Source organism: Schistocerca americana, chromosome 2 (assembly GCF_021461395.2).
Source record: "Schistocerca americana isolate TAMUIC-IGC-003095 chromosome 2, iqSchAmer2.1, whole genome shotgun sequence".
NCBI lineage: Eukaryota > Metazoa > Arthropoda > Insecta > Orthoptera > Acrididae > Schistocerca > Schistocerca americana.
Window position 1 is genome coordinate 694832052 of NC_060120.1, and position 25866 is coordinate 694857917.

At 39.4% G+C, this 25866-nt stretch overlaps 1 protein-coding gene across 3 annotated transcripts in view; it reads left to right on the forward strand.

The window, feature by feature from the left end:
- LOC124593519 (aspartate--tRNA ligase, mitochondrial) overlaps positions 1-16056 on the forward strand; it is a 146484-nt gene extending 130428 nt beyond the window's left edge. For all 3 annotated transcript variants that reach the window (XM_047131938.1, XM_047131941.1, XM_047131939.1), the window contains 3 exons: positions 10874-11089; positions 11226-11412; positions 13394-16056. In XM_047131938.1, the coding sequence (XP_046987894.1) occupies positions 10874-11089; positions 11226-11412; positions 13394-13596 (606 nt within the window). In that variant the 3' untranslated portion in view covers positions 13597-16056. The remainder of the gene's footprint in view (positions 1-10873; positions 11090-11225; positions 11413-13393) is intronic.
- The last annotated feature ends 9810 nt before the right edge of the window (positions 16057-25866 follow it).

A 25866-nucleotide genomic window follows, 5' to 3' on the forward strand; every position in this document is an offset into this window, starting at 1 on the left:
TAGTTCCAGTATGTCTTTATAATTCTCTGAATTAATGTGGTATAAAGAAGGAAATGCTCAATAATGCTTTTCAAATTCCAAGTGTTTCTCATTAGACCACCTGAACAAAGTGCTAATGTACATGAAAAATTCAATATTCTTAATACTAAGATAAAGTAAAACAAAGCACATTGTGGAGAGAACTGCAGACATGTTCTGCATGACTGCTACAAATATGTCCCCATCTTGGATGGTGAGACTCCCTCACCTTTGCATGGGCCACCATATGCACAAATCAGGGGCCAATGCAAGAAAACCAGAGACGTGTGACGTTACAAAGTTGCATGCACCCCCCTTGTCTCTATGTACAGTGGTCACATTCATCTAGTGCACACAGGAAGTTGGATAGGTGTGAATGCCCATTGACAAGGAGTGGAGTGATATAACTGAATATTGTAACTGATTATGTTGTGTTGTGTTTAGGACTGTTTCATTTACGTGCTTCATGAGAGAATCATTAAATCTTCATTTCCCCTCATATAGCTAGACCTTTTTTGTTGTTTAACTCTTTTGTATTATCAAGTCCACTGTTGGAAGAAACATCAAATATGCTTAAGTATCAATAATGCCAGGAAATCAAAGTTAGACATATTGTGAGGAAGATGGAAAGCCACACACAGTAATCGACATAGAAAACATGTAAAATTATGGTGAGTTAATGAACAGTCAATGCATGATGAATATTATGCAGTTCTGAATTAAGGCAACTGTCTTATGGTAACTCCTGATTTTTCACGTACCATCAAATGTACAGAATTTACACAGTACGTAAACTGATTATTGTAGAGCACTTAAGACAGAACTTGCAGAATATCATTAGTAATTTTCCTGATCATGCCATTGTAATAGGGGGTGACTTCAAATTGCCAGGTATAGATTGGCAGTGTTCTGCCATCAAACTGGTGCCAGAGACAGGGATTTGTGTGGCATTGTTCTGGATATCTTGCCCAAAAATTACCTTGAGCAGATAGTTAGAGAACCAACTCGTGAGGGTAACGTCTTAGACCTCCTGGCAACAAAGAGACCTGAACTTATTGAATCAGTTAACGTAGAGGAAGGTATCAGTGATCATAAGACTGTGACAGCATTTATGATAATGGGTCCTACAAGGAATGTTACGAAAGGTAGGGAGATATATTTGGTCAGCAAGGGTGACAGGATACAAATTTCAGAATATCTCAGTGGCAACATCAAATATTTGGTGATGATGACAAAAATGTGGAGAACGAATGGAAAAAATTCAAGGGCATCATTCAATATGTCGTAGACAAGTATGTTCCGAACAAGGTTTTAAGGGATAGGAAATATCCACCTTGGTTTAATGGCCCTGTTAGAAAAGCACTATGTAAGCAAAGAGCACTTCATCTCAGATTCAAGAGGAGTAAAAACCTAGCTGACAAACTAAAGCTGAATCAAGCGAAAATGAGCATAAGGAGAGCAATGAGAGAAGCATTCAATGATTTTTTAAGTAAGACAATGTCAACTGTCCTGATTAAAAACCCTAAGAGATTTTGGTAATTTGTAAAATCAGTAAGTGGGTCAAAATCATCTATTCATTCTCCCAGTGACCACACCAGCATCGAAACGGAAGATAGCAGGGAGAAGGCCAAAATACTGAATTCGGTCTTTCGAAGTTTGTTTCACCATGGAAGACGTAACACTGTCCCTCCCTTCAGTCATCATACGAACATCGAAATGGCAGGTATTGAGATAACCGATCGCGGAACTGAAAAGCAGCTACAATCGCTTAGTAGTGGAAAGGCTTCAGGACCAGATGAGATACCTATAAGATTCTATAAAGATTGTGCGAAAGAATTTGCTCCCCTTCCAGCAGTAATTTATTGTAGAAAAATGGAAAGGCTTCAGGACCAGATGAGATACCTATAAGAATCTATAAAGATTGTGCGAAAGAATTTGCTCCCCTTCCAGCAGTAATTTATTGTAGAAAAATGTTAAAAATTATGAAATTTATTGTAGATCGCTGGAGCAACGAAAGGTACCTAACAACTGGAAAAATCACAGTCATTCCTATTTTTAAGAAAGGCCATAAGACACATCCACACAATTATAGACCTATATCGTTGACGTCAATCTGTTATAGGATTATGAAACATGTTTTATGCTCAAGAATTAATTTTTGGAAAATGATTTCCTCTATAAAAATCAACATGTATTCCACAAACAGAGATCCTGCAAAACTCAACTTGCTCTATTCCTCCATGAGCTCCACAGGGCGGTGGAGAACGGCGCTCAGGTTGATGCAGTGTTCCTTGATTTCAGTAAGGCATTTGATACCGTCTCACATTGCCGTTTAATGAAAAAAAAAAAAAAAAAAAACATGAACTTACGGAGTATTGGAGCAGACTTGAGATTGTATTCAAGACTTTCTTCAGATAGAACTTAACACTTCACTCTTAATGAAACTAAATCTACAGATGTAACAGTAATATCCGGAGTACCACAGGGAAGTGTGATAGGACCGTCACTGTTTACAATATATATAAATGATCTAGTGGAAAGCATTGGATGCTCTTTAAGGCTATTTACAGATGATGCAGTTGTCTGTAACAAAGTAGCAATGCCAGAAGATAGTAAGAATCTGCAGAATGACCTGCAGAGAATTGACATGGTGTAGGCTCTGGCAGTTGACCCTGAACATAAATAAATGTAACATATTGCACATACATAGGAAAAGAAATCCACTACTGTACAGCTACACTATTGTTGCCAAACAGCTGGAGACAGTGTCTGCCATAAAATATCTAGGCATAACTATCCAGAGTGATCTTAAGTGGAATGACCACATGAAAGAGAAAGTGGGAAAAGCAGACATCAGACTCAGATTCAGTGAAAAAATCTTAAGGAAATGTAACTCATCCATGAAAGAAGTGGTTTATAAGGCACTGATGTGCCTGGTTCTTCAGTATTGTTCATGTATCTGGGATCCCTATCATGTAGGACTAATAGAGAAGATCCAATGAAGAGCAGCACGTTTCGTCACAGGATCGTTTAGCTGGTGAGAGAGCGTTACGGAGATGCTAAACAAACTCCATTGGCAGACGTTACAAGAGAGGTGTTGTACATCATGGAGAGATTTACTATTGAAATGTCTGGACAGCACTTTTCAGGAGGAGTCAGACAACATATTGCTTGAGCCAATACAGAGGCTTACCGACAATCACTCTTCCCACACACTATTTGCGAGTGGAACACGGTTGGAGGGACAGATAATGGTGCTGAAAGTACCCTCCGCCACACCATTAGGTGGCTTGTGGAGTATGATGTAGATGTAGATTGTAATTCCTGAAATGATGGCCAGTCATAAAACTTACTTTTAATTTGCTGAGTCAAGCTGTTTGTATACACATCTCATACTTAACATTCTTCTACAACAACACATGCAATGCTATGAGAATTTCCTACACTTAAATTTCTAGCTGATTTGATGTGCTAAGTCTTTAATTAAGAGCAAAAATAAGTAGTATTAGAAGTATCTACTCTAAAGTTGAGCGAAATCTCTTTTCATATAGGCCTATACTGCCTCACAAAAAGGTGAAGCACTCAGAGGACATGGTCAGATGTCAGTGTAACTTTGTGCACATATATGCCATTGGTGGGTATGTAAATGATTAGAGTTGAAAATCTCTGTAACATGTAGAATGGCCACCAGTATTAGTGTTGTTACCAGATCTGGTAGGGTATAAAGGGCATCAGATATAGAATTATTGCTGTGAAGGAATTAAGATGCCGGATACTCATCTTAGATAGATTTATCAGCACCTGACAAGAATCTGAAAGGGGTCTCATTGTGGGTCTCCATCTGGCTGGCAGGTTGAATGGTATATTGGATGATGCTGAAAAGTAGTGCCTCCAAATTTTGTACCTGGAAACTCTTAAAGATTAAATAAAACATAATTTATTAACGCTCTATGCCATTATTCTTCATGCCTACATATTTGCAGCCATCTGCCGCTAGAGGGCTCTGAGTTGTAGCATGTAACATGGTGGTGTGTAACATAACTGCTTTGGTGCAAGGGAAACAGCATGCTGTGGCTGAGTTTTCAATTCGGAGATTTTGTCCACACATGGAGCACCTTCTCCTTCAGCATGATGGTGCCAAACCGCACACGAGTGCTGCAACAATCCGATGCCTTGAGTTCTCTGTGATCAAACATCCTCCATATGGCCCTGACCTGATCCTATCTGATTTGCCTCTGTTTCCAAAATTTAAAGGAAACTTCAGAAGACTTCATGTGGATAGTGGTGGAGCAGTGCAATAAGAGATGAGGTTGTGGCCCTGTCAACGAAGTCACATTCTAGTGACATTATCGACAAACTGGTCTCTTACTGGGAGAAATGTATCATCAGGGTGTCTATGTTGAGAAATAAATATGTAGACATGAAGAATAAAGATGGAGAATGTTAATAAAGTTTGTTTTATTTAAAAGGCTTTGAGAGTTATCACATAAAAAATTCAGAGGCATTACTTTTCAGCTTGCTGTCATAATATCTATTTTTGTGGGGCATTTAAATGCAACAGTTGCCCGATGTTTGACTGCATGGGAACATGAGGGCAAGCTTACTCATCGTCAATGTTCTGGTTGACCACGTCACAGGGAGACAGCACGATACTGTGCACAAACACATCATAACTCCTTTGCATCTGTGCCTGCCATCCAAGAACAGATGCACTTCCTGCAACATTCTGTGTCACCTTGCATCATTAGTTGGTGACTTGCAACCAGCACGCTAGGGGATTATAATCTTGTGCAGGAGTTACCGTTTAAATTTCATCACATATGGCTGCATATGGATTGATGACATGAATGGGAAGCAAGGGCAGCTGATGAATGCTGCTGCATTGTGTTCAGTGATGAGTTGTGGTCCTGCACAAACCCAGGTGACTGTGAACGTGTGTGATGGCAACCTGGAGAGAGATCCCATTCTTCAATTGTTTTGGAGAGTCACACTACTGGTTACGTGGTTTGGGAGCTATGAAGTACGGCTTCAGGTCACAGCTGGCTTTGTTCGAGGGAACTCTGACAGCACAATGGTATGGCCTCATGTGTTACCTCTTGTGTCATGGTATTGTTGTGCCATTTTTCAACAGGACAGTGCTTGTCCACATGTGGCACATTCTCATATCCGTATGAGATACTCCTGTGGCCAGCAAGATTTCTAGATCTGTACTCAATAGAACAAGAGTAGGACCAGTTTGGACATCAACTCCATTAAAGTGCCAGTAGCCAAGATATTAAGGATTAAGGACCAGTTACAATAGTTGTGAGACAGCTTGCTTCGGGTTGTTAATGGTCGTTTCACGCAGAAAATGTATCGTGTGCTGGGAAAAACACACACACACACACACACACACACACACACACACACACACACACACACAGAGAGAGAGAGAGAGAGAGAGAGAGAGAGAGAGAGAGAGAGAGAGAGAGACTACACGTAAGCAGATACCCAATGCTACCATTATCAAATAACTTGTGGCACTGGTCGCTGATTTTGGTAATACAACAAAAATAAGTAAATAATAATAAAACTCCCAGTAAAGAATCAAAAGAACTTTCTGTTAGCAAGAAGCACAAAAGGTCGTCTTCTGTATGCCAGAGACATGGAAAAAACCTATCCAAATGCATTCATGAAAGTATACCTTCAAAGCAATTAGTTTTTGCAAAAGTTAAGCCACATGGCATGTTAAATGCAGTGATGGAGAATATTACAATGGATACAAAACTGGAAACAGATGACCACATTGTGATTATAAATGGTGGCAATGGTGTACATAAGAACAAAAGGAAGACAGTCCTGTGATGTTTTCAAAATATTTTGCAGAAACTATTTCATAAGAATGTTGTCATCACAAATGTGCCAGAGCAATGTGATTTGCCACAGTGGTTGTGTATAAGTAAAGAGATTCAATGTTGCACTGCTCTGCTAAAGAAACTGCATCATATGTTTAACTCTCTACATTTCCTAGACTTAAGTATCCATTAATCATGATGAACATACAAGGCAAGGATTCTACATAAACGGAAAGGGAAAGGCCAAGCTAATTTCCCATATAAGTGAACTGTGTGATAAAGACAATGAGGAGGAGGATCCAATAGCTCTGGACCACAACCGTGATACTCTTTTTTAGAATAAAGGACCTTACTACTAGTGTTCAGGGATGTAGCTTGGATATACCTGAGTCCCGTTCACTTGAAGAAAAACCAGGCTGTGAAATAAGTGATCAATCACTGCAGGAAATTCCTAAAAACCCAGTTTTTCAGCAGGTTGTCATAAACAATGTAGCTTAAACAAATGTGATCCATGCAAGGTGGCAAATCATCAAGAAAGGTTAATACCCCTAAAGTTGATGCACTTAAATGTGCAATATATAAAAAAAAACTAGACATATAGCAAATATTCATAGAGGAGCACACACCACATGTGTTAGTAATAACTGAACATGGACTAAAAATTACTTGAAATTATGTATTATAAATTAGAAGGTTACTTACTCGCAAATAGTTATTGTAGGCAAAACCATAATGGTGGTGGTGTAGCAATGTTTGATATTAAGGACATAGCAGTTTAAAAATTTCATTTCTTGAACACCACACAAAACAAGGCTCGATTGAAATGACAGGTGTTATGCTCCACAATAATGATCTCAAATTACTTAAGGATAAAGTGAGTGGGGTATATCCACCACTAAATGCTGATGTAATGTTGTTTATTGATAGAGTTAGTAACTTAATTGATCAGAATTGTCCTAATGACCTTACTATGTTAGGTGACCTTAATATAGATGCAAATTCAAGTAGTATAGTAAACTTGAAACTCAGTGATGTATTAAGCCCAAACTATCTGTTAAATAATGGTAAGCTCTGACACTAGAGTGACACACATGCTCCACTGGAATAGATTATGCTATAATTAACAAAGATGTTGTAGGTAAGGTAAATCACAGTGGCTTAGATTTTCATTATTCTGAACACTTCTATCAGATGATACAGTATGTAAATTCAGTGGTTAAAAAAAAAATGCTCTCCAGAAACGAACTCTGAATACCTCAAACATTGATGCTCTTAAATAGAAATTAGCAAATGAGAAATGGAGTAATGTGTACCAGGTGAAAGGGTCTGATGACCTGTTCAACCCTTTTGAGTCATTACGAATATTACTATCCAGAAGACAGTTAAACACTGCAAAAATGGAAGTAATCCTAGAGTAAAACTCTCACCAAATCTGATTAGGCTCAGGCAGAGAACACACAATCTAAACCTGCTTTATAAAGCTACTACTCTGCAGATCTTTAAAGAAAAATACACTCCTGGAAATGGAAAAAAGAACACATTGACACCGGTGTGTCAGACCCACCATACTTGCTCCGGACACTGCGAGAGGGCTGTACAAGCAATGATCACACGCACGGCACAGCGGACACACCAGGAACCGCGGTGTTGGCCGTCGAATGGCGCTAGCTGCGCAGCATTTGTGCACCGCCGCCGTCAGTGTCAGCCAGTTTGCCGTGTCATACGGAGCTCCATCGCAGTCTTTAACACTGGTAGCATGCCGCGACAGCATGGACGTGAACCGTATGTGCAGTTGACGGACTTTGAGCGAGGGCGTATAGTGGGCATGCGGGAGGCCGGGTGGACGTACCGCCGAATTGCTCAACACGTGGGGCGTGAGGTCTCCACAGTACATCGATGTTGTCGCCAGTGGCCGGCGGAAGGTGCACGTGCCGGTCGACCTGGGACCGGACCGCAGCGACGCACGGATGCACGCCAAGACCGTAGGATCCTACGCAGTGCCGTAGGGGACCGCACCGCCACTTCCCAGCAAATTAGGGACACTGTTGCTCCTGGGGTATCGGTGAGGACCATTCGCAACCGTCTCCATGAAGCTGGGCTACGGTCCCGCACACCGTTAGGCCATCTTCCGCTCACGCCCCAACATCGTGCAGCCCGCCTCCAGTGGTGTCGCGACATGCGTGAATGGAGGGACGAATGGAGACGTGTCGTCTTCAGCGATGAGAGTCGTTTCTGCTTTGGTGCCAATGATGGTCGTATGTGTGTTTGGCGCCGTGCAGGTGAGCGCCACAATCAGGACTGCATACGACCGAGGCACACAGGGCCAACACCCGGCATCATGGTGTGGGGAGCGATCTCCTACACTGGCCGTACACCACTGGTGATCGTCGAGGGGACACTGAACAGTGCACGGTACATCCAAACCGTCATCGAACCCATCGTTCTACCATTCCTAGACCGGCAAGGGAACTTGCTGTTCCAACAGGACAATGCACGTCCGCATGTATCCCGTGCCACCCAACGTGCTCTAGAAGGTGTAAGTCCACTACCCTGGCCAGCAAGATCTCCGGATCTGTCCCCCATTGAGCATGTTTGGGACTGGACGAAGCGTCGTCTCACGCGGTCTGCACGTCCAGCACGAACGCTGGTCCAACTGAGGCGCCAGGTGGAAATGGCATGGCAAGCCGTTCCACAGGACTACATCCAGCATCTCTACGATCGTCTCCATGGGAGAATAGCAGCCTGCATTGCTGCGAAAGGTGGATATACACTGTACTAGTGCCGACATTGTGCATGCTCTGTTGCCTGTGTCTATGTGCCTGTGGTTCTGTCAGTGTGATCATGTGATATATCTGACCCCAGGAATGTGTCAATAAAGTTTCCCCTTCCTGGGACAATGAATTCATGGTGTTCTTATTTCAATTTCCAGGAGTGTACAATTGGGCAAAGGAAAGTATTACAAATGAAATTCCTGACCTAAGGGATCAGGTTAACAGCAAAGCAATAGAACAGTCGGACAGCATGAGTAAAGCATCATGGGAGCTGATTGACAAGTACTGCAAAGTTCCCAAGAAGATGAACACAGAACCATTCAGCATAAGACATGATAGTAACATTGTAAAAAACTCAAATTCGATATATAATATTTTCAATAACCATTTCTGGGGGCCAATCAACCCATACTATAGATGCACAGGTAGAGACCCTATGTCAACGCATTGCAAAGAAAAAAATTTCAATTGGATGGGATGACATATTCAGTGCTATTACTCAGGTATGCTTAAAAGGAATCTCTAAACCTCTTAAATACCTGATTACTTGCAGCATTAGAGAAGACAAATTTCCAACTGTTGTACAAATGAGTAGTGAAACCACGTATAAAAAGGGAAGTAAGGAAGATGTCTCCAACTATAAACCAATATCTCATCCCCACCTTTATTAAGATGTGCATAAGTTTTATCCTGTCCTAGGCAAAATGACTTTTTCACAAAATAGAAAGTGCTTGTAGATTCGCAGCATGGCTTCATAAAATACCGAAGTAAAGCCACAGCAATGACACAAATCTTCCATGAAGTTTACTGTCTGTTGGTCCAGAGGATGCAGACTGCAGGTATATTAATTAAAGCACTTATTTACTGGACATTTTTTTCTTGTTTTGGTCCATACTGCCAATTCTCAAAATATGGAAAGCGAAGAGCTTGCAGTAGAAGAGATTTGTTTCACAGTACTGAAGATGAAAAATTGCTCATAGCTCTTAAGGTATGCATTTTCTACCCTGTGTTTACTGAGACCTTTTTGCTTCCAGTATCATGTACTTTCAACTGAACGTATTTACACCATTAATTATGATACTCCCTGTATATATATGATCAGCACCTGAAGGTGAATGTTACAAAACTCATTACTGGCATTTAAAACAGGAAGCCCTCACCACAACAATGTAAATAATGTATGTAACATCTCACCAACAGAAACTGGGAGCTGTAATTTCATGGATGTATATGCTGATGAAAGTTTATGGTGGACAAACCACGTTAATTTCGTATGCGGAATCTTGTATGTCCATAGCCAGCTCACAAAGGTAGTTCTTAGCCAGACATAGAAAATAGTATATTATGGGATTGAACTGTGGGGGTTGTGCAGCCGGCGTATCCTTAAAAAAATACTGCTCTCACAGAAAAGGGTAGTAAGACTTATTCATGGGATGGGCCATGGAGATTCATGTTGTGCAGTGTTTATACAGCACAAATATCTACCAATATACCCTCTGTACATCTTTAAAATAGTTACATTTTTATGGGTCAATCAACTGAAGTTAGCAAGTGCAGTGATGTACATGATCACAACATCAGAACAAATTTAACTATTTCCGGAAAAGAACAACATTAAAAATGACCTGACAGAAGTCCACACATCAGTTGTTTGATTTGGTGTAACAGACTACCAAACTCTCCATGAACATACACAGGGAATGATTTTAACACAGAATTAAAATCTTTTCTGATAGAAAAATGTTTATATTCATTCAGTGAATTGTAACATGAACCATTAGCATATCAGCTGTAAGGTAATGAATATATAAAATAGAAATAAGATTCAACAGCTGCAGTGTATAACATATTTTGTAAGTGTAATTACAATTGTGCTATTATTTCTGACTATTGCAAAAACCATCACTGTGATGGTTCTATGAAAAAAAGTAAATATATAAATTGGAGAGAATACATTGGCTATATTGACACCCTTTCTACCTGCGTCAGTGCATGCATTCATACCAGAGGGGATGTGATGTAATAGTGATACGTGGGATCATACTGTGAGGTTCTTTGTAAATCTGACTCAACAGTGTAATCACTGAAATAACATCATACACTCTTTAAACCCATGAAGTTTAATTTTGTTCCCTCTTCCCTTTCTGGATACTTCACTTTTTTTGTCAGGTAGTATATTTTTGTAGAAATAAGAGTTTGTCATGATTATAATTGTTTTTAATTTCACCTATCAGAAATTTAAATTTTCAGCTGCCAGCATTAGGGAAAATTCGAGAAGAGTTCATAGCTCACTTGATAGCTGAAGGCGCTGAAGGATACACAACAAAAAAATTTAGTGCTTTGTGGGTTGTAGACTTTCCACTATTTTTGGAAGGAGATATGCAGGGAAGTGTAGTGTCAGCACATCACCCATTTACACAACCACATCCAGATGACCTTCCTTTGTTGGAAATGGAGCCTTTAAAGGTTTGTTGTCAAGTGTGTTATGTTTGTTGCTGCAAACTTCAATAACATGACTTACTGTATTTTACAATTTGCTTAATAGTTTGAATCTTTTGCATAACACAAAAATAGAGGTGTCAAGTTTTTCTCTCATTTTAAGGTCCGTGGACTACATTATGACTTAGTCATCAATGGCTGTGAAGTTGGTGGAGGTTCCATTCGTATCCATGATTCAGCGCTGCAGACTTTTATTCTTAAGAACATTCTGCAAATTGAACCGAACTCTCTTCACCACCTTATCGATGCTCTACAGAGCGGATGTCCACCACATGGCGGCATTGCATTAGGTAAGAGTTTTAAAGTTATCAGTTCAGTTTCTGAGACTGCTCCTGTTCTCTCTCTCTTTAAACTGTCCATAGGAGCTTGCTCTAAATGTAGAAAAATGTAAGTTAATGCAGATGAATAGGAAAAACAATCCTGTAATTTTCAAATACAACATTGCTTGGCAGGGCAGTCACATCATTTAAATATCTAGGTATAAAGCTGCAAAAAAACATACATGGAACTAGCACATAAGAACAGTAGTAAGGAAGAGTGTAGTTCTTCAGTACGGAAGAGTGGAACAGGAAAGGAAATGATTAGTAGCAATACTAGGTTCCCTCTGCCATGCCTTGTACGATGGCTTGCGGAGTATTTGTGGCTATAGATATAGATGTAGGTTTTTTAGAATAATGACAGCACAAAATATGTCTGTAGTTTTCTATGTCTTCTGCATTGACTTTCTTTAACAGAGGCACAACTCTTGTCTGTTTTAAATACACTGGAAAGTTCTCTGATGTGAATGGCTCTTTTATTATATTTGTTATGAGAGCTTATATGCTTTGTATGTGTAGTTTCAGTACAGAGATTGACACTTCATTTAGGCTTGCTGACATTTCATTTTTATGTTTTGTGCAGTTTTATTCACTTTATGCTCTGTGGTTGGTAATAATATCATTGTACTTGGTGAATAATTATTTGTCTGGAAGATTTTTTTAATAATTTCTCTACAATGTTTGGAAAAAAAAGTTTATTCACATTGTTTGCAAGTACTTTATTACTTCATAAAAACAGTACTTGATAATGTTGACAAGGCTGATTGTGTTACAGGCATATTTGTAGATATTTTAAAGCTTTTTATACTACTGAGCATAAGGTTAGACTAAATAAAATAGAATAATTATGAATAAGAGGTGTAGCTAATGGCTGGTTCTAATTATACCTAACAGATAAGGTATAATGAATAAAAATACAAATCTCAAACAAGGCTGAACTTGTAGTTAAACATTTATCAGAATCAAAATACAGCAATACGGTATTGGAATTCCTAGGGGTGGCAAATTAGGACCAATATTGTTCCTAATACATGTCACTTTTGCAATGGTGTGAGCCATGGAGAAATAATTCTCTTTGCCTTATTATGAAATGAAATGTTACTGAGGACACAAAATAACTACTTGCAGAGAGAGCAATTGAAACCTTCAAGGAACTGGTGAGTATGCAATAAAGTGACAGCACACAGAAATCTTCAGAGTTGATTTTTTAGCTTTTTTCAGAAGTGCATCATACTGCTTTAAGAAACTGATGTCCAGCCATTAATCTTCAAATGCTCTTCTAAGTATGAAAGAAACTGAAGAAGGGCAATTGATAAAATCACCTTATTAGTGAATTCCATGAAATTTATTCACCAGTCCAGAATTTTGTACCCATAAGCTTGAGTCCTTCCAACAGTGTTGGCTCTTCAATATTTTTACTCGATGTACCAGAGTCCATCCAACTTTGGATAAGAAAATGTGAACAGTTGTCAATCATTAGTAATTCAGTTGCCTTACCTTAATGTAAATTGGATTTTAGATTGATACAGTGTCATTAGGTGTAGTTGTTGGCTTCTCCTATCAATAAAGTTTGCTAAAATTTAGAGGTGTGTGTGAGTATGGTTTCCATGTGGTTCATTTTGAATTTGCATTTTTTCCACAGTAGTACATTGGTTGTCATCATACACTATTATAATCAAGATAAACCTTGTAAATCAGCAATATCTAGAGATTCATAAATGATTCATAGTATTCACAGTAGTGCCACTTGTTCACTCTGAATATGTTAACTTGAATCTTCCATTTTATTAATACATAGACACTGCATCTAGGAATTGGCGATAGTAATGTTAGTAGGTAATATTTATCTCTGCTGTCATTGTACATGTTTATAAGCAGACTTTTGTGTGAATACTTGCACTTGTAAGCAGATTATTGTGTAAATCTTTCCTTACTGTATTTTACTCTTTTAAAGGTATCGATCGGCTAATGTCATTGCTGTGTCATACATCAAGCATTCGGGATGTAATTGCTTTTCCAAAAGGCATTGATGGTAAGGATTACATGTCAGGAGCACCTGTTCCAATATCAGAAGAGGAACAGAAACTGTATCATATTAGAAGTGTACCTCAGAAATCTGAAAACAGTATTACCAACATGCATAGCTCTGCTGTGTAATTACTTCGCTTTGCTCAGTTTGTTTATATAACTTCTTCTCATTTACTGCAACTGTACTTAGGTATTTGGTTTTGTATATTACTCAGCATTTATAAGTCTTTATGTGAAATAATTCTTGTAGTATTTGTACGTAGTATTTGTACTTACTTAGCAAATAATATATTCTTTCCATGAATTAATTGTTCATATTTGTGAGACCACACAATGAAACATTGTCGCTGCCCACTTTTAAAAAGTCACCTGCTATCTGTTAGGATTTCTGGATCAGCTGTCTGTTGAGAAATGTTGACCAGATTGTTTCCTGTTATTTCCCATTATCTAAGCTCCCTCTCCTCACAAGTTTAGGAAAAAGGACTGTTGGAGTTATGAGCACTTTTGGTCACAAGTTAATTTCTTAGGTGAATCAGCTGCGTATTTCAGTAGTTCAGAAACCTGTAGAAAAACAAGAGTTTGTGTGTCAAGGAATCCATATACATTTCAACAGTAATGTACACAACAAAAGCTTAATATTCTCTTTCATGAACAAGAATTAAGAGTGAGTACTCTGATGGAACAAATTAAATTTTTGTTATTGGGATCATCTATCCACTCGCAGTCATAAAATATTAATCAGTGCAACACATTTTTCATTTTTGTATCTCTAGAGATAACACAAATTATGAGCACAGCAGAGCTACAACCAAGTCAAGATTGTGAACTTTCAAAGAAACTGCAACATCCAAGATGGTTGTAAATAGTTGAGTAATATCTGATGAAAGATGCAAACACATGAGCTAGCATTCAGTTATGATGTAAACTATTAAACTTAAGAATCGGCAGCAGTCTGGCCTGGTCAACTAGCCGCAAGGGTTTTTTAATGGAACTAGATCTGCCCTTTTTATGTGATGGTTAGTGTCCTAGCAGGTGAAACAGGTACTATGTGCGTGAGTCCACAATATTAATCCCGGTCGTCTGGGGTGCGGTCTGGACTAGCAGCACATGGGAAGGAGAGGTGCCAGTGTCCACCACCAAGGAATCAGGGAGAGTGAGCAGTATGATAGAGAGGAGGATACGATGTGGCTGTAGGACACAATTCCACCTCTATGGAGGTCTATACTCAGTTGTAGAAGACCCCAGTTGGCACTGTGCAGGAGAATGGTGACCTGGATGGAGGTTATAATGGTAGAGGTCAGCAGGCAATGATGTGGAGGGCACGGCCTATACCATATGGTGCAGTGATAAATGGGTAGTGACACATGTTACTGTTCGTTGGATGGCACTGTACTGAGTAGGGAGGTAGTTTATGTTCTGTGCAGCACACCTGATTCCAGTGGGTGATCGAGTCGTCCCAACAGGATATGATTTGAACATTTGACACCCTCATTGTCAGGTGGCAGTACCCTGGGGCTACCGATAAAAATGGGGAAATTCGTGGGCTCAGGCATCAGAGCCCTTACAATAATACAGGGTGGTGTACAGAATCTGGGCTCACTGGATGGTATGTAGGAGATTGAGCACCATATGCTGCCTGTGCCCATGTAGCAACCCTGCCAGGCCATGGCCACGGACCAGAGGTAGACCAGAGGCAAGGAAGTTTGGCAGTGGCAAGGAAGTATCATCACCCACACTGTCTTGCATATGTGTGTCTGAACTACCTGACCAACCATCCCACATTGGGATTTGACATAGGCTAAAATATTTTAACCAGCCCCATCACTCCCTGAAAAGATCCATCCCATTCAATGTGCTTGGGCTTAGAATATGGTGACAAACATTACACAAGTGCTGCCTGATTCCGAGCACAGATATCGCAGGTCCAGACTGCTTGTTCAGTACAAGGCCAACACTTGAGTGTAATAATAATCCTGGATTCTGCTTCTTCAATAGTCAGGGGTAGTACGCCATCCCTGGCATTCAGGTGATATTGGAAGGAAAAATCAGTGAGGAAACCAGGGTCTTACGTTTTAGCGTACCTGGCAAAGCAGGAATCTCACCGTATGGCTTGTGTAATGTGATACAAAACTGAAAGTGTCACACTGTGCTGTACTTGTACCTAAGCTTATACAGGTGAGTCAATGTTATAGTAATTAGTCATATGTTAAAAGAGATTTTACATTAATTTAATTGTTTTTATTTGTATAATACAATATTTTATATTACATAAATGTTTATATTTTTCTTGTGCTGTTGCATTATCAATGCAACACCCTATTGGCAGCGGCCACATATGTTAAGCCGGGCACTCTCACAGCTTAAGTGACAGCCTGTGAGTGCAAGACGATCCTGCCATTCACTGTTGCTGACCTCTGACTCATTGTAAAAATAAAAATAAATGAAAGAGTTTATGGGTCTGTAATGTAACAACATGTTTTAAGGTTCACTTATGTCTTAAGCTTCATTAAGTACACAAACACTAGAAATGCCTGCTGTATTGTATATATACCTGCAAATCTTTCATGACAATAAAATACATTACACGGAGAGTTTTTTGCCTGCAATGATTTTGTACTGAAAGATTTGCCCATATCACCTATTTAATCAGTGAAATATAACTGATGTATTGAAAAGACAAGAAAATAAGAATTATTTACAAGTAGCATCAGAATCATAGTTAATACATTTGCAGTAAACAAAAAAAAATTATTCTCTGAAGGAAAAAATAAAAAAAAGAAAAGAAATAAATGCTGCAATGCACACAGCCAGTTGATTACATCTAAAGAGTGTGAAAAAAGTAAATCAAAAAATTTATACTTCATTCAAAAGCAGGAATGTTAATGTGGCTTACACTCTGGTGGAAGATTTCATTCTAAACACAGCCTAATTAATATGCAAAATTCTTGAGAATCAATTGGGCTACTTTGCAGGGTGTCGTGGAGAACCCGTCCAACATGTGGCTCACAGGATGGTCGATCTGAAACACACATTATCTAGCCAATCAAAGTGTGTGCCTGGTCCTATGAGTAGCCAGGAGAAGGCATTATCGTATTGATTGAAGGGACAATAGTCAATTTTATAATCGTTGTTGCTGAGTAATAGGGCGCACCACTGCAAACCTTGCACTGCCTTTTAAGGAAGCTGGGACTGGAGCTGAACCATGAAATCAGAGGCTTAACAGTTTTAATAATGAGTAATAAAGTATAAAGTAACCTTTTCCTCTAGTGTTGTTGTTATGGGCATCACTGTTCTTCTCAAATTCTGATGGATTATTGATGATGAATTTCACAAACGAATGTGTGTATTGCAATGATGCAGCTGCAATGCCTAATTCTCTGAAGAGATAACTACATGATGAATATGGGTGAACACCACATACTGTTCTTACTGCTCACTTTTGTGCACTCAATATGTTTTTTTCTAAGTAGTGGGTTACCCCAGAAAATTATTCCATAAAGCATTATTGAGTAGAAATATGCAGAATATGTCAGGGCGTTAATTTGTTTGCTTCCAAGATGAGCAATTTTACAAAGAGCAAAAGTAGCTGTACTTAATTGTTTGAAAAGCTCAGTAATACACTCCTTCCAGTTAAAGATTTCATCAAGAGGTACACTCCAAAATTTGAAGCATTTAACCATGTTTACTGACTCCTGTTCAAGTACTACATCAGTTAGTGAAATGATTCTATTTGTTGTACAAAAAACCACTTAATAATTGTTTGAAAAAATCACAATAATCTTTTTTGTGACTTTCTCTCTAATGGGATTTATTATAACACTAGTATCATCTCCAAAAAGTACCAATTCAGGTTGGTGAATGTAAAGTGGAAGGTCATGAGGAGGCGTGGACCTAAAATTGAATCCTGTGGAACTTCTTTTGTGATTTCTCCCCTGACACTAAAATTTTCTACCCTTCCAACATTGTTTGAATATTTCAACACAATTTTTCACATCAGTCAGTCAAGTATGATTCAAACCAGCTGTGTGAAAAATTATCAGTTTGTAAGACAAGTTTTTCTAAGAATGTTACATGATCTAAATAATCAATGCCTTGGCAAGAACACAAAAAATAACTACTCGCAATATTTTATTATCTAAGGCTTGTAATATCTGAGTGAAAGTATAAATGGTCTTTGCAGTCAAGCAACCCTTCTGGAGTCCAAACGGTGATGTACTAATCAATTTGTTGCTACTTAAATGTGAGATTACACTTGAGTACATTACTTTTTTCGAATATTTTGGAAAAAGATGTCAGTAAGGAAATTGGTAATAATTATTCAAGTCTTTCTTATCACCTTTCTTATGAAGGGGTTCGACAATTGCACATTTTAATCTGTCTGGAAAAATTCCCTGTGCCAGTGATGCATTGCATATATAATCAAGGACTTTACAGAATAACTTTTCAAAATTCTACCTGAAATTCAATGAATATCTTATGAGCTTTTGTTTTTTAGAATTCTGTTAATTTCAGAGAAGAATGGTGGTGCTAATTCTAGCCACTTAAAGTTTTGTGGAATGCCGTTTTTAATATATTCTCTTGCTTCTTCAACTGAACTATTTTATTCTACTTTTGCTGCTGCATTTAAAGAGTGATTGTTAAAAGTACTCATAAATTGTAATTATCAGTCACAGCAACGTCATTTAGTGTAATCATTATAGTATCTTGTTCACTGTCTGGCTGTCCTGTCCTCCCATTTGACAAGAACCCATATAGTTTTATTCTTGTTATGTGCATTATTTATTTCTGGCAGGATGTGCATACTTGTGGGAAGTTTAATGACTTCCCTTAAAACACTACTGTATTTTGTGTAGTACACAGGTAATGTCATATCTTGAATTACTCTGCCCTTTATACAAATCCCTCTCCCTCTTACACGAGATTTTAATTCCCTTAGTTATCTACAGCTTAATTGTTTTATTAATGGATCATCTGGGTAACATTTTTGGAAAACAATTTTCAAATATTAACAAAAATTTAACATGAAATAAATTTTGAACCTGACATTAACTTCTCTTTCTGTATATTCCTCATCCCACACTACATCTTTTAACTTACTCTGAAAACACTGTATCCTTTTCTCATTAATAAGCTTCAGTGCGCTGTATGAACCTGCCTCACGGATGTAAGGTGTCATATTGTTTACTTCCATTAATTGTGCATCATAATCAGATAGCCCATTAGCAATTGGGTACACATTGTTCATTTCAGCCTTAGCACTACCTATAAAAATGTTATCCATCAGTGTCCTTGTATTTTGCTGTGCATGAATTGAAAAATTGACTACTGAAATTAGACTGAAACACCAAAACTATTTTATTCGTTTTTCCTGTGCGCATCTTTTAATAAACCTACATTGACATTTCCATGAACTATGAACTGTTTCTTCTTGTCTAACAGATAGCTCAGTAATGCATGCAGATTTCTCATAAATTGACAAAAGGTATCTAGAGGTGACCTGTGGACTATTACAGTTACCAGAGTGGTACATTGTAATAACAACTCAAGCACATGTTTCTAGGTTCTGATATACAAGAAAGCTATTTGCTTCAGTATTTTTGACACTGTGTCCAACTTTACACCCAAGGGCTGTCGAGAACGTACATTAAGTTTTCACCTATAGCAACAACGGGCAGGGCTAGCATGGCCATATTGTTGTGTGAGCGATTGTCCAGTCAGGCAGCAAGCAGCCATGCCACTGTGATCTTTGTTGTTTCCCATTATTTCACAATAAGTTTTAAACGTGTGCCACAATTGACAGTCTATAAGTTGTGAAGTGTGGTCAATAATATGGTTTCTGTAGGCAAAAAAACATTAACTGATTGAAAATTATCATCAACTGTGTGAAGTGTACAGAAACAATGTAATCACCAAAGGTGGAGTGTGACAATGGTGCATTAGGTTTAAAAGTGGTCAAACTAATGTTCACATTGAAAAGTGAGTTGAACAACCAAGCATTGTACGGTTTTTGGGAACAGGATTTTCTTGAGCATGGTACAACAATAAACCCTGTGAAGTATTTTAGGTCTCTGGAAAACTTAAGAGGGGCAATTTGGAATAAGAATAGAGGAAAGTTGAGCTCATAAATTTTGTTCTTGCATGACAATGCCCAACGACACGTGGCAAATTGCACTTGAGAAGTACTCATTGCTTTCAAGTAGGAGGTGTTTCCTCATCTACTGTACAGTCTAGATCTTGCGCCCAGTGACTACCATCTGTGTCCAATGGTGAAGACCTGGTCACACTGCAACACTTTTGATGATAATGTGCAATTGTAGGACGACATGACTGACTGGTTGAAGTCTCAGATGGTAGAATTTTATGACAGTGGAATTACAAATCTTGTTTAAGTGCCTAAATTTGTGTGGAGACTATGCTCAAAAGTAGAACTGAGGTGTTGCTTTCAAATGAATGTAACATCTTTTTCTTCCCTATACTCACTTTTTCCAAAAAGTAATCCCAAGATTTTAAACATGGCTGCAACAGCAACTGTTGAAATTCTTCACAATAAAGGATGACAGCCAAAATTCATTAAAATTCTTATTTTTAATAAATTGTTATCCTGCAACTGTTTTGGCTGTCATCCTTTATCGAGAAAAAAAAAGTAATCTACTTCCTGGATAGCCCTTGTATGTTGCAATCTTCCTTTTCCCAAATGATGCTCGCTTATAATCCCTCATATTTAACTTCTCCATCACTGTGGTTTCATGGTATTCAGAGAGGCACGGAGCATCTATCACTTCTGAAGTTTTCATATCTTCTACAGGCATACATGAAGCTCATCTGTCTTGTTTTTCATCCCTGTAATGTTCTAATGAAACACATTTATTTTATGTTTCTGAAAACTGGTAGATAAATTATTTTCCTACTCTGGTCTAATTTCTTTGAACACTGTTTGTCTGTAACCTGACTCTAATGTAAATACACGCATCAAGGCAACTATTTTTTGTCTCGAAAATGGTAAGAAATTAAAAAATTCTGAAATGTTCAAATGGAAGGTTAGTGTATGTATAAACATTACGTAGAGAGAGATGTATGAACCACATGCACTGAATAAAGATATAGCATGAGAAACAAGATGAAACAAATTTTGTCATTTCCAACATGTTTTACTGACAATTCCAACAATACACAATAGTAGCATGAGAAACAAGATGAAACAAATTTTGTCATTTCCAACATGTTTTACTGACAATTCCAACAATACACAATAGTACACGGCAGGAAAACAGACTTTAGACATTTAGAGTCTCTCAAAATAGTCTCCCAATGAATCCATTACACACTGGCAAGAATACCCTTGTTCTCGACGTGATCTCACATGTCACTGCCGTGATGATGTCTTCACTTGTCTAAAAAGTGTTCGACGCAATGGCTCTTTCAGTTTTGGTATGAGGTCATAATCACAAGGTGATAAGTCTGGCAAATATGGTGGATGCTACATTGGGTCCCACACCCATCGCATGAGCAGATTCTGCACGCACGCGCGTGCACGCACATGCGCGCACACACACACACACACACACACACACACACACACACACACACACACATATGCTCACTATGGGCACTCATGTTGTCCTGAAGAATTAATGCATTGTGTAGGCATTCAGGACGTTTCTTCCAAATAGCCCAGTGTAGACATCATTGAAGGAAAGTGGGACAGTAGTACAGTTTGTCCATATGGGACGAAATGGCACAAAGTCACTCCTCTAATGTTATAGTCAATAATGACCATTAACTTGACAGGTGAGAGATTGCAAACAAATTTTTGTCTATGTGGCAAGATGATGCCATTCTGCAGACTGGCGTTTCAGTTCTGGCTCATAGGCACTGCCCCAAAATTCATCTATGGTGACGGTTTTCCGAAGCATACTGTCTCCCTCCTCCTCAAAATGCGCTGGATGCACATGACAAATTTTGTTCTGTGTCCACTTTTCCACTTCATTCAGTGCATGAGGCAACCACTTTGTAGCAATGTTACGCATGTGTAACTCATTGGGTAAAATCTTAAAGACTGTTGTCTCCTCAATACCAGTATGGTGCCGTAATTCCTGCAGCATCCATTCTGATGTTCTGACGACTTAAATTGTGAGTGTGGAATTGGGTTATATTGGCTTATTTCCCCAAACCACCTTCCACTTCTTTACGAGGTGACACTGGGAATTTGCAGCCACTCTTCTTTACTGAAGCTGGCTGCTGAAAACCCTCTTGAGTTCTTCTCCATCGAATTACACTAGGTACAGGAATTTTTAGACTCTTTCTACTTATGAAATAAGTAGACATACAAACTTTACTTTTCGTCAACAAACGATGTATTTGACCTCCACAGACAATAAAAATGTCACTTTCCACATGAACATGTAACTTCCTGTAAGTCTGTCATACAGTCGGATGTTAGAAATAAAATGAGTTACAGTTAAAAGAAAGTTGGCTTGGATTCCATGACCTTTCTTAACATGAATCATACAATGAGTCTTGCCTCTAACAAGGTTGTGTCAAGAGTCTACAAGAGTACTTTTTCAACGGTTCTTGTTTTAATAACACTAGTCAGTGACACAATAAGCACAGAGCTGCATATAAACTCCATGGTTCTTCCTTACACACTCACTAAAACCTCTATGGATTGCCTAACACGTACTTGTCGGTGCCGTCCGACTGACGCATTCTACTTTCTTCCCGTGACTGATTTTAAACCTGCACACACAGCCATGTGATAGACAGAAGGTAGGATTCTACCATCCCACACTCATATCCATAATAGAATATTGTGTGTTCAAGACGGTTGAAGGCAGAGTGGTTCTAGAATTTACACAGAAATTCTCGAATCGCTACATATCCCCCCCCCCCCCTCCCAACCTAACACACAATATTTTATACATAATCATTATGCAAGTAATATCACTCACAATAACATTTCATATCTTAATAGTACACATTTGTTAAATATGTTTATGTACATATCTTTCCTTTCCATAATAATTCTCTGCCCTCTCTTGAACAATCTTCTTTTCTTTATTTCCTCTCTCTCTCTATCTCTTTGCCCCCCCCCCCTCCCCGGTCGTAAACTCGAGGTGTTTCCTAGTATGTACTGTTTTCATTATTTGTAGCTTGGAGGAACTCTGGATGAAGTTAAAGTGTTATTTTGACTCACATTTAGTTCCGTGAAACATAATAGTGCTAGCCATTCATAGAATTCATACCTTCCAGAATAATTCCTATAAAATTTGTGACTTTTGTCACGATACTGTTCCCATCTCCTAGGATCAGCACCTATTCCGTGCTTGTGGGTTGACCTTATGAGCACTTCCTCTTTCCATTCTGGTAGGTACGCCCCTTATGAAACATCCCTACTTTTCAGGCCACAGATCTTCCTATCTCCACATAGGTATGCCTGCCCTTTATGCTTAGTGAATACCGGGTACACCCCCCTTATCCTTTCTGAGTAGCCCTCGCATTTCATTACCCTAGTAAACATTTCTATGTATACAATACTTAAATATCTTCTGGTAAAGATAGATTTATATCTGAAACTTCGCATTCATTATTTAATATATCATTTACTCCCTAGAGTTCTCCTCTACTTATCAACTTCTATATTTTCAGTAGATACTATGTCTACTTATACTATTTACATCCCACTATCCTTCAATTCATCAGAGTATTCATTACGCTGGCGTTTCTTAATGATCAACATGACTAATTCTACTCCTACTTCCGTTTTCTTTCTTCGCTCACGTTTCTCTCTTATTTATCCATTACTCATTACTACTACTTATGTGATTTAATGTTTGTGTAGATGTGGATATTTGTGTATATGTGGACTTGTGGATGTGTGTTCGTGTAGTCTCATTCATTGGCCTTCTTATCTAAAGATAAGATTTAGGTGTTTAGTAACTACAGAAATAAGGAAGGACTTCAGCAATAAATGTCCTCAAATGAGAAGCAAGAAAGGAAAAAATAGATATGGATGCTAGGATTGAAGAAGAGAAAGGAGATAGCCCCAAAGACAGGAAACCCTTCCCACCCCCCCTCCCTAGGATCCCTACCCCTCAGGTTATTGAGTGAGATGCCAGGAGGTTTGATGTTAAATTGTCTCCTACAGAACAGACTTGTCTCACCTTCACCCTTTGAGGTCCCTGGAGGAAATCATAGCAACCCTATGGAAACATCAAATGATAAAAAATCAGGCACACCTGTTTGTGAGGGTTGTTTGAAAGGTGTGATGTGTAACTATCACTACCAAATGTAGATGTTGGCATGTGGTCGAGGAATGTAGGACATGGATGGAAACTGTCAGGATGCGTCATATTAAAACTCGGCCGTGATCTTCAAGTAGTTTATTATTCCCAGTTACAGTGCTGCGTTCCCCTCTGTCTGCATCACAGGGTCCCGCAATGCCGAGGACGCCACTTTGCTGTCTGCAAAACAGCTTGGCACGGAAGGACTACCTCAGTGACCTGCGCAACGCACTGTGGTGTTTCGGCCGTATACAGCCAGAGAGTTTTGATGACGTCAGGATACACCGGAAACCGACTCGGCTGGAGCCCGTTGCCGCTCGCTGGGAGCCACATGGTGACCTGCTGCGTGCTTCTTAACCATCGTGGTTATCTGACAGCCAAATCTGCAGCCCTCGCCTTGGGATGCCTCTAACATGTGTTGGGAGCCAACAAGACTGCCCGCGGTAGTGAGCTGTCGAGTGACCTGCTGCTGGCAGGCTATGGACCCTGCGTTGGCCTCGGAGGGTCGAACCAGCAGTCCGCCGTGGACTGGAACACTGGCGCCCCATCTGCTGCATGTATCCGGTGATGTGACATGCCTCATCGTCCAGGAGAGCTGCCACACTTCAATATCCCTTGTTAGAAAACCGGCACCTATTTATACGCGGCTGTGCGCCTCTGTTTTGCTAATGCGCCACTTCGAGTCACGTACTCATAACACCTAGGTTGCGCCAGTGGGGCCCTTCCACCTGTAACTTGCGCCATACAAACAGCTATCTTTACTCTTTTCAGTGGTTCGACGGCCCTGTGGCCTCCATTCTACTTCACAACCACTGGTCAGCGTGACTTACTGTCAACAGGCCTGCACCTGGCTGTAACTTGTGCGCTCAGAAATATTGCACCGAATCTAACTTTCCTATCTTAAACAGTGGTGCCACTACATTATTCCCCTCTTCGGATAGACCCAGTCCCCAGGTCAACTTCTAATTACTCTTAAACTTCTTTGGGTTGGCACATACTTATGACATATTTACTACTGCTATTAGTAAACTTAGATGTGGTCTAGTCCTCTTAAAACACATGACAGGAGACAAAACGTAAAAATTCCTTACTGAATGACCACTCCACTTAATGCTCGATCAACACTTTACCTACCCATTTTACGCACTCGGTATCCAATCCACTGCGATTTGGACTACCGTCGGTTGCCTCTTGGAATTGGCTCTCTGTCTGATCAGAATGATAACAACACACAACATAGTTACGGCTGAGATGGCACTTGGCACAGAGGTGCTCGAAACGATCGTTACTTGTCGTTGCCTTTCCCTATATTGAGCAACATGCTGTACAAGCTCTTCGGCTGATATGCACCCTTTTTGCTCTGAAATGAACTGGTTTACGGATCTCAACAGGCCTGACTCCAGAGTTTGATTTAACAAGGTCAGATTCTGCCTTGGCAAAAACTCAAATTGCTTCTGGCCAGTATAGCTGTGGCTGTGTAACGCCCAATTGCGTGACTCCTGAAATTAACACTGGCAGATGGAAGGTTGGTCCTATTATGTTACAAGCAGTTCCATTGATTAAAATTCTGCTCCCCTCGAGCTCTATACGTTTCGCTTCTGCAAATACTTGCTGCTCAAAATAACTTGCTACTACTATCAAATTGTCATAGATGGAGAAGATCCAATGCATTCCGACCCATTGCAAGCTCAATTTTGGCTACACGATGTTCCTTGGACAGTCTATTTCTTTTCTCCTGGCTAAAAATAACTGCACCGTGCACATGACCAGATTGGTGCTTATCACTCTGGCTGGACATACCGTTACCTTCTATGGCAGCTCCATAATTCTTCCCTTGTCATCTTGGCATACCGGCTGTTAACTGCTGAGATCAGCAATACCTCCTCAGTTTTTACTTCTACAAACTTGCTCGACGCTCCCCTTTTCAGTGACCTAAGGACAGGGATCACCATCATCCTTTTTCACTCTTCAAAAAGACTGCTGTCCCCAGCAGGCTGACAATACTCGAAAACACATACGACATATGAAGATAGAATGCCTAATTAATCTATACAAACCCAATGACACATAACAAGAAAACAAAAAACTACAAATACTCTACTTCTTTCTGGATCACGGA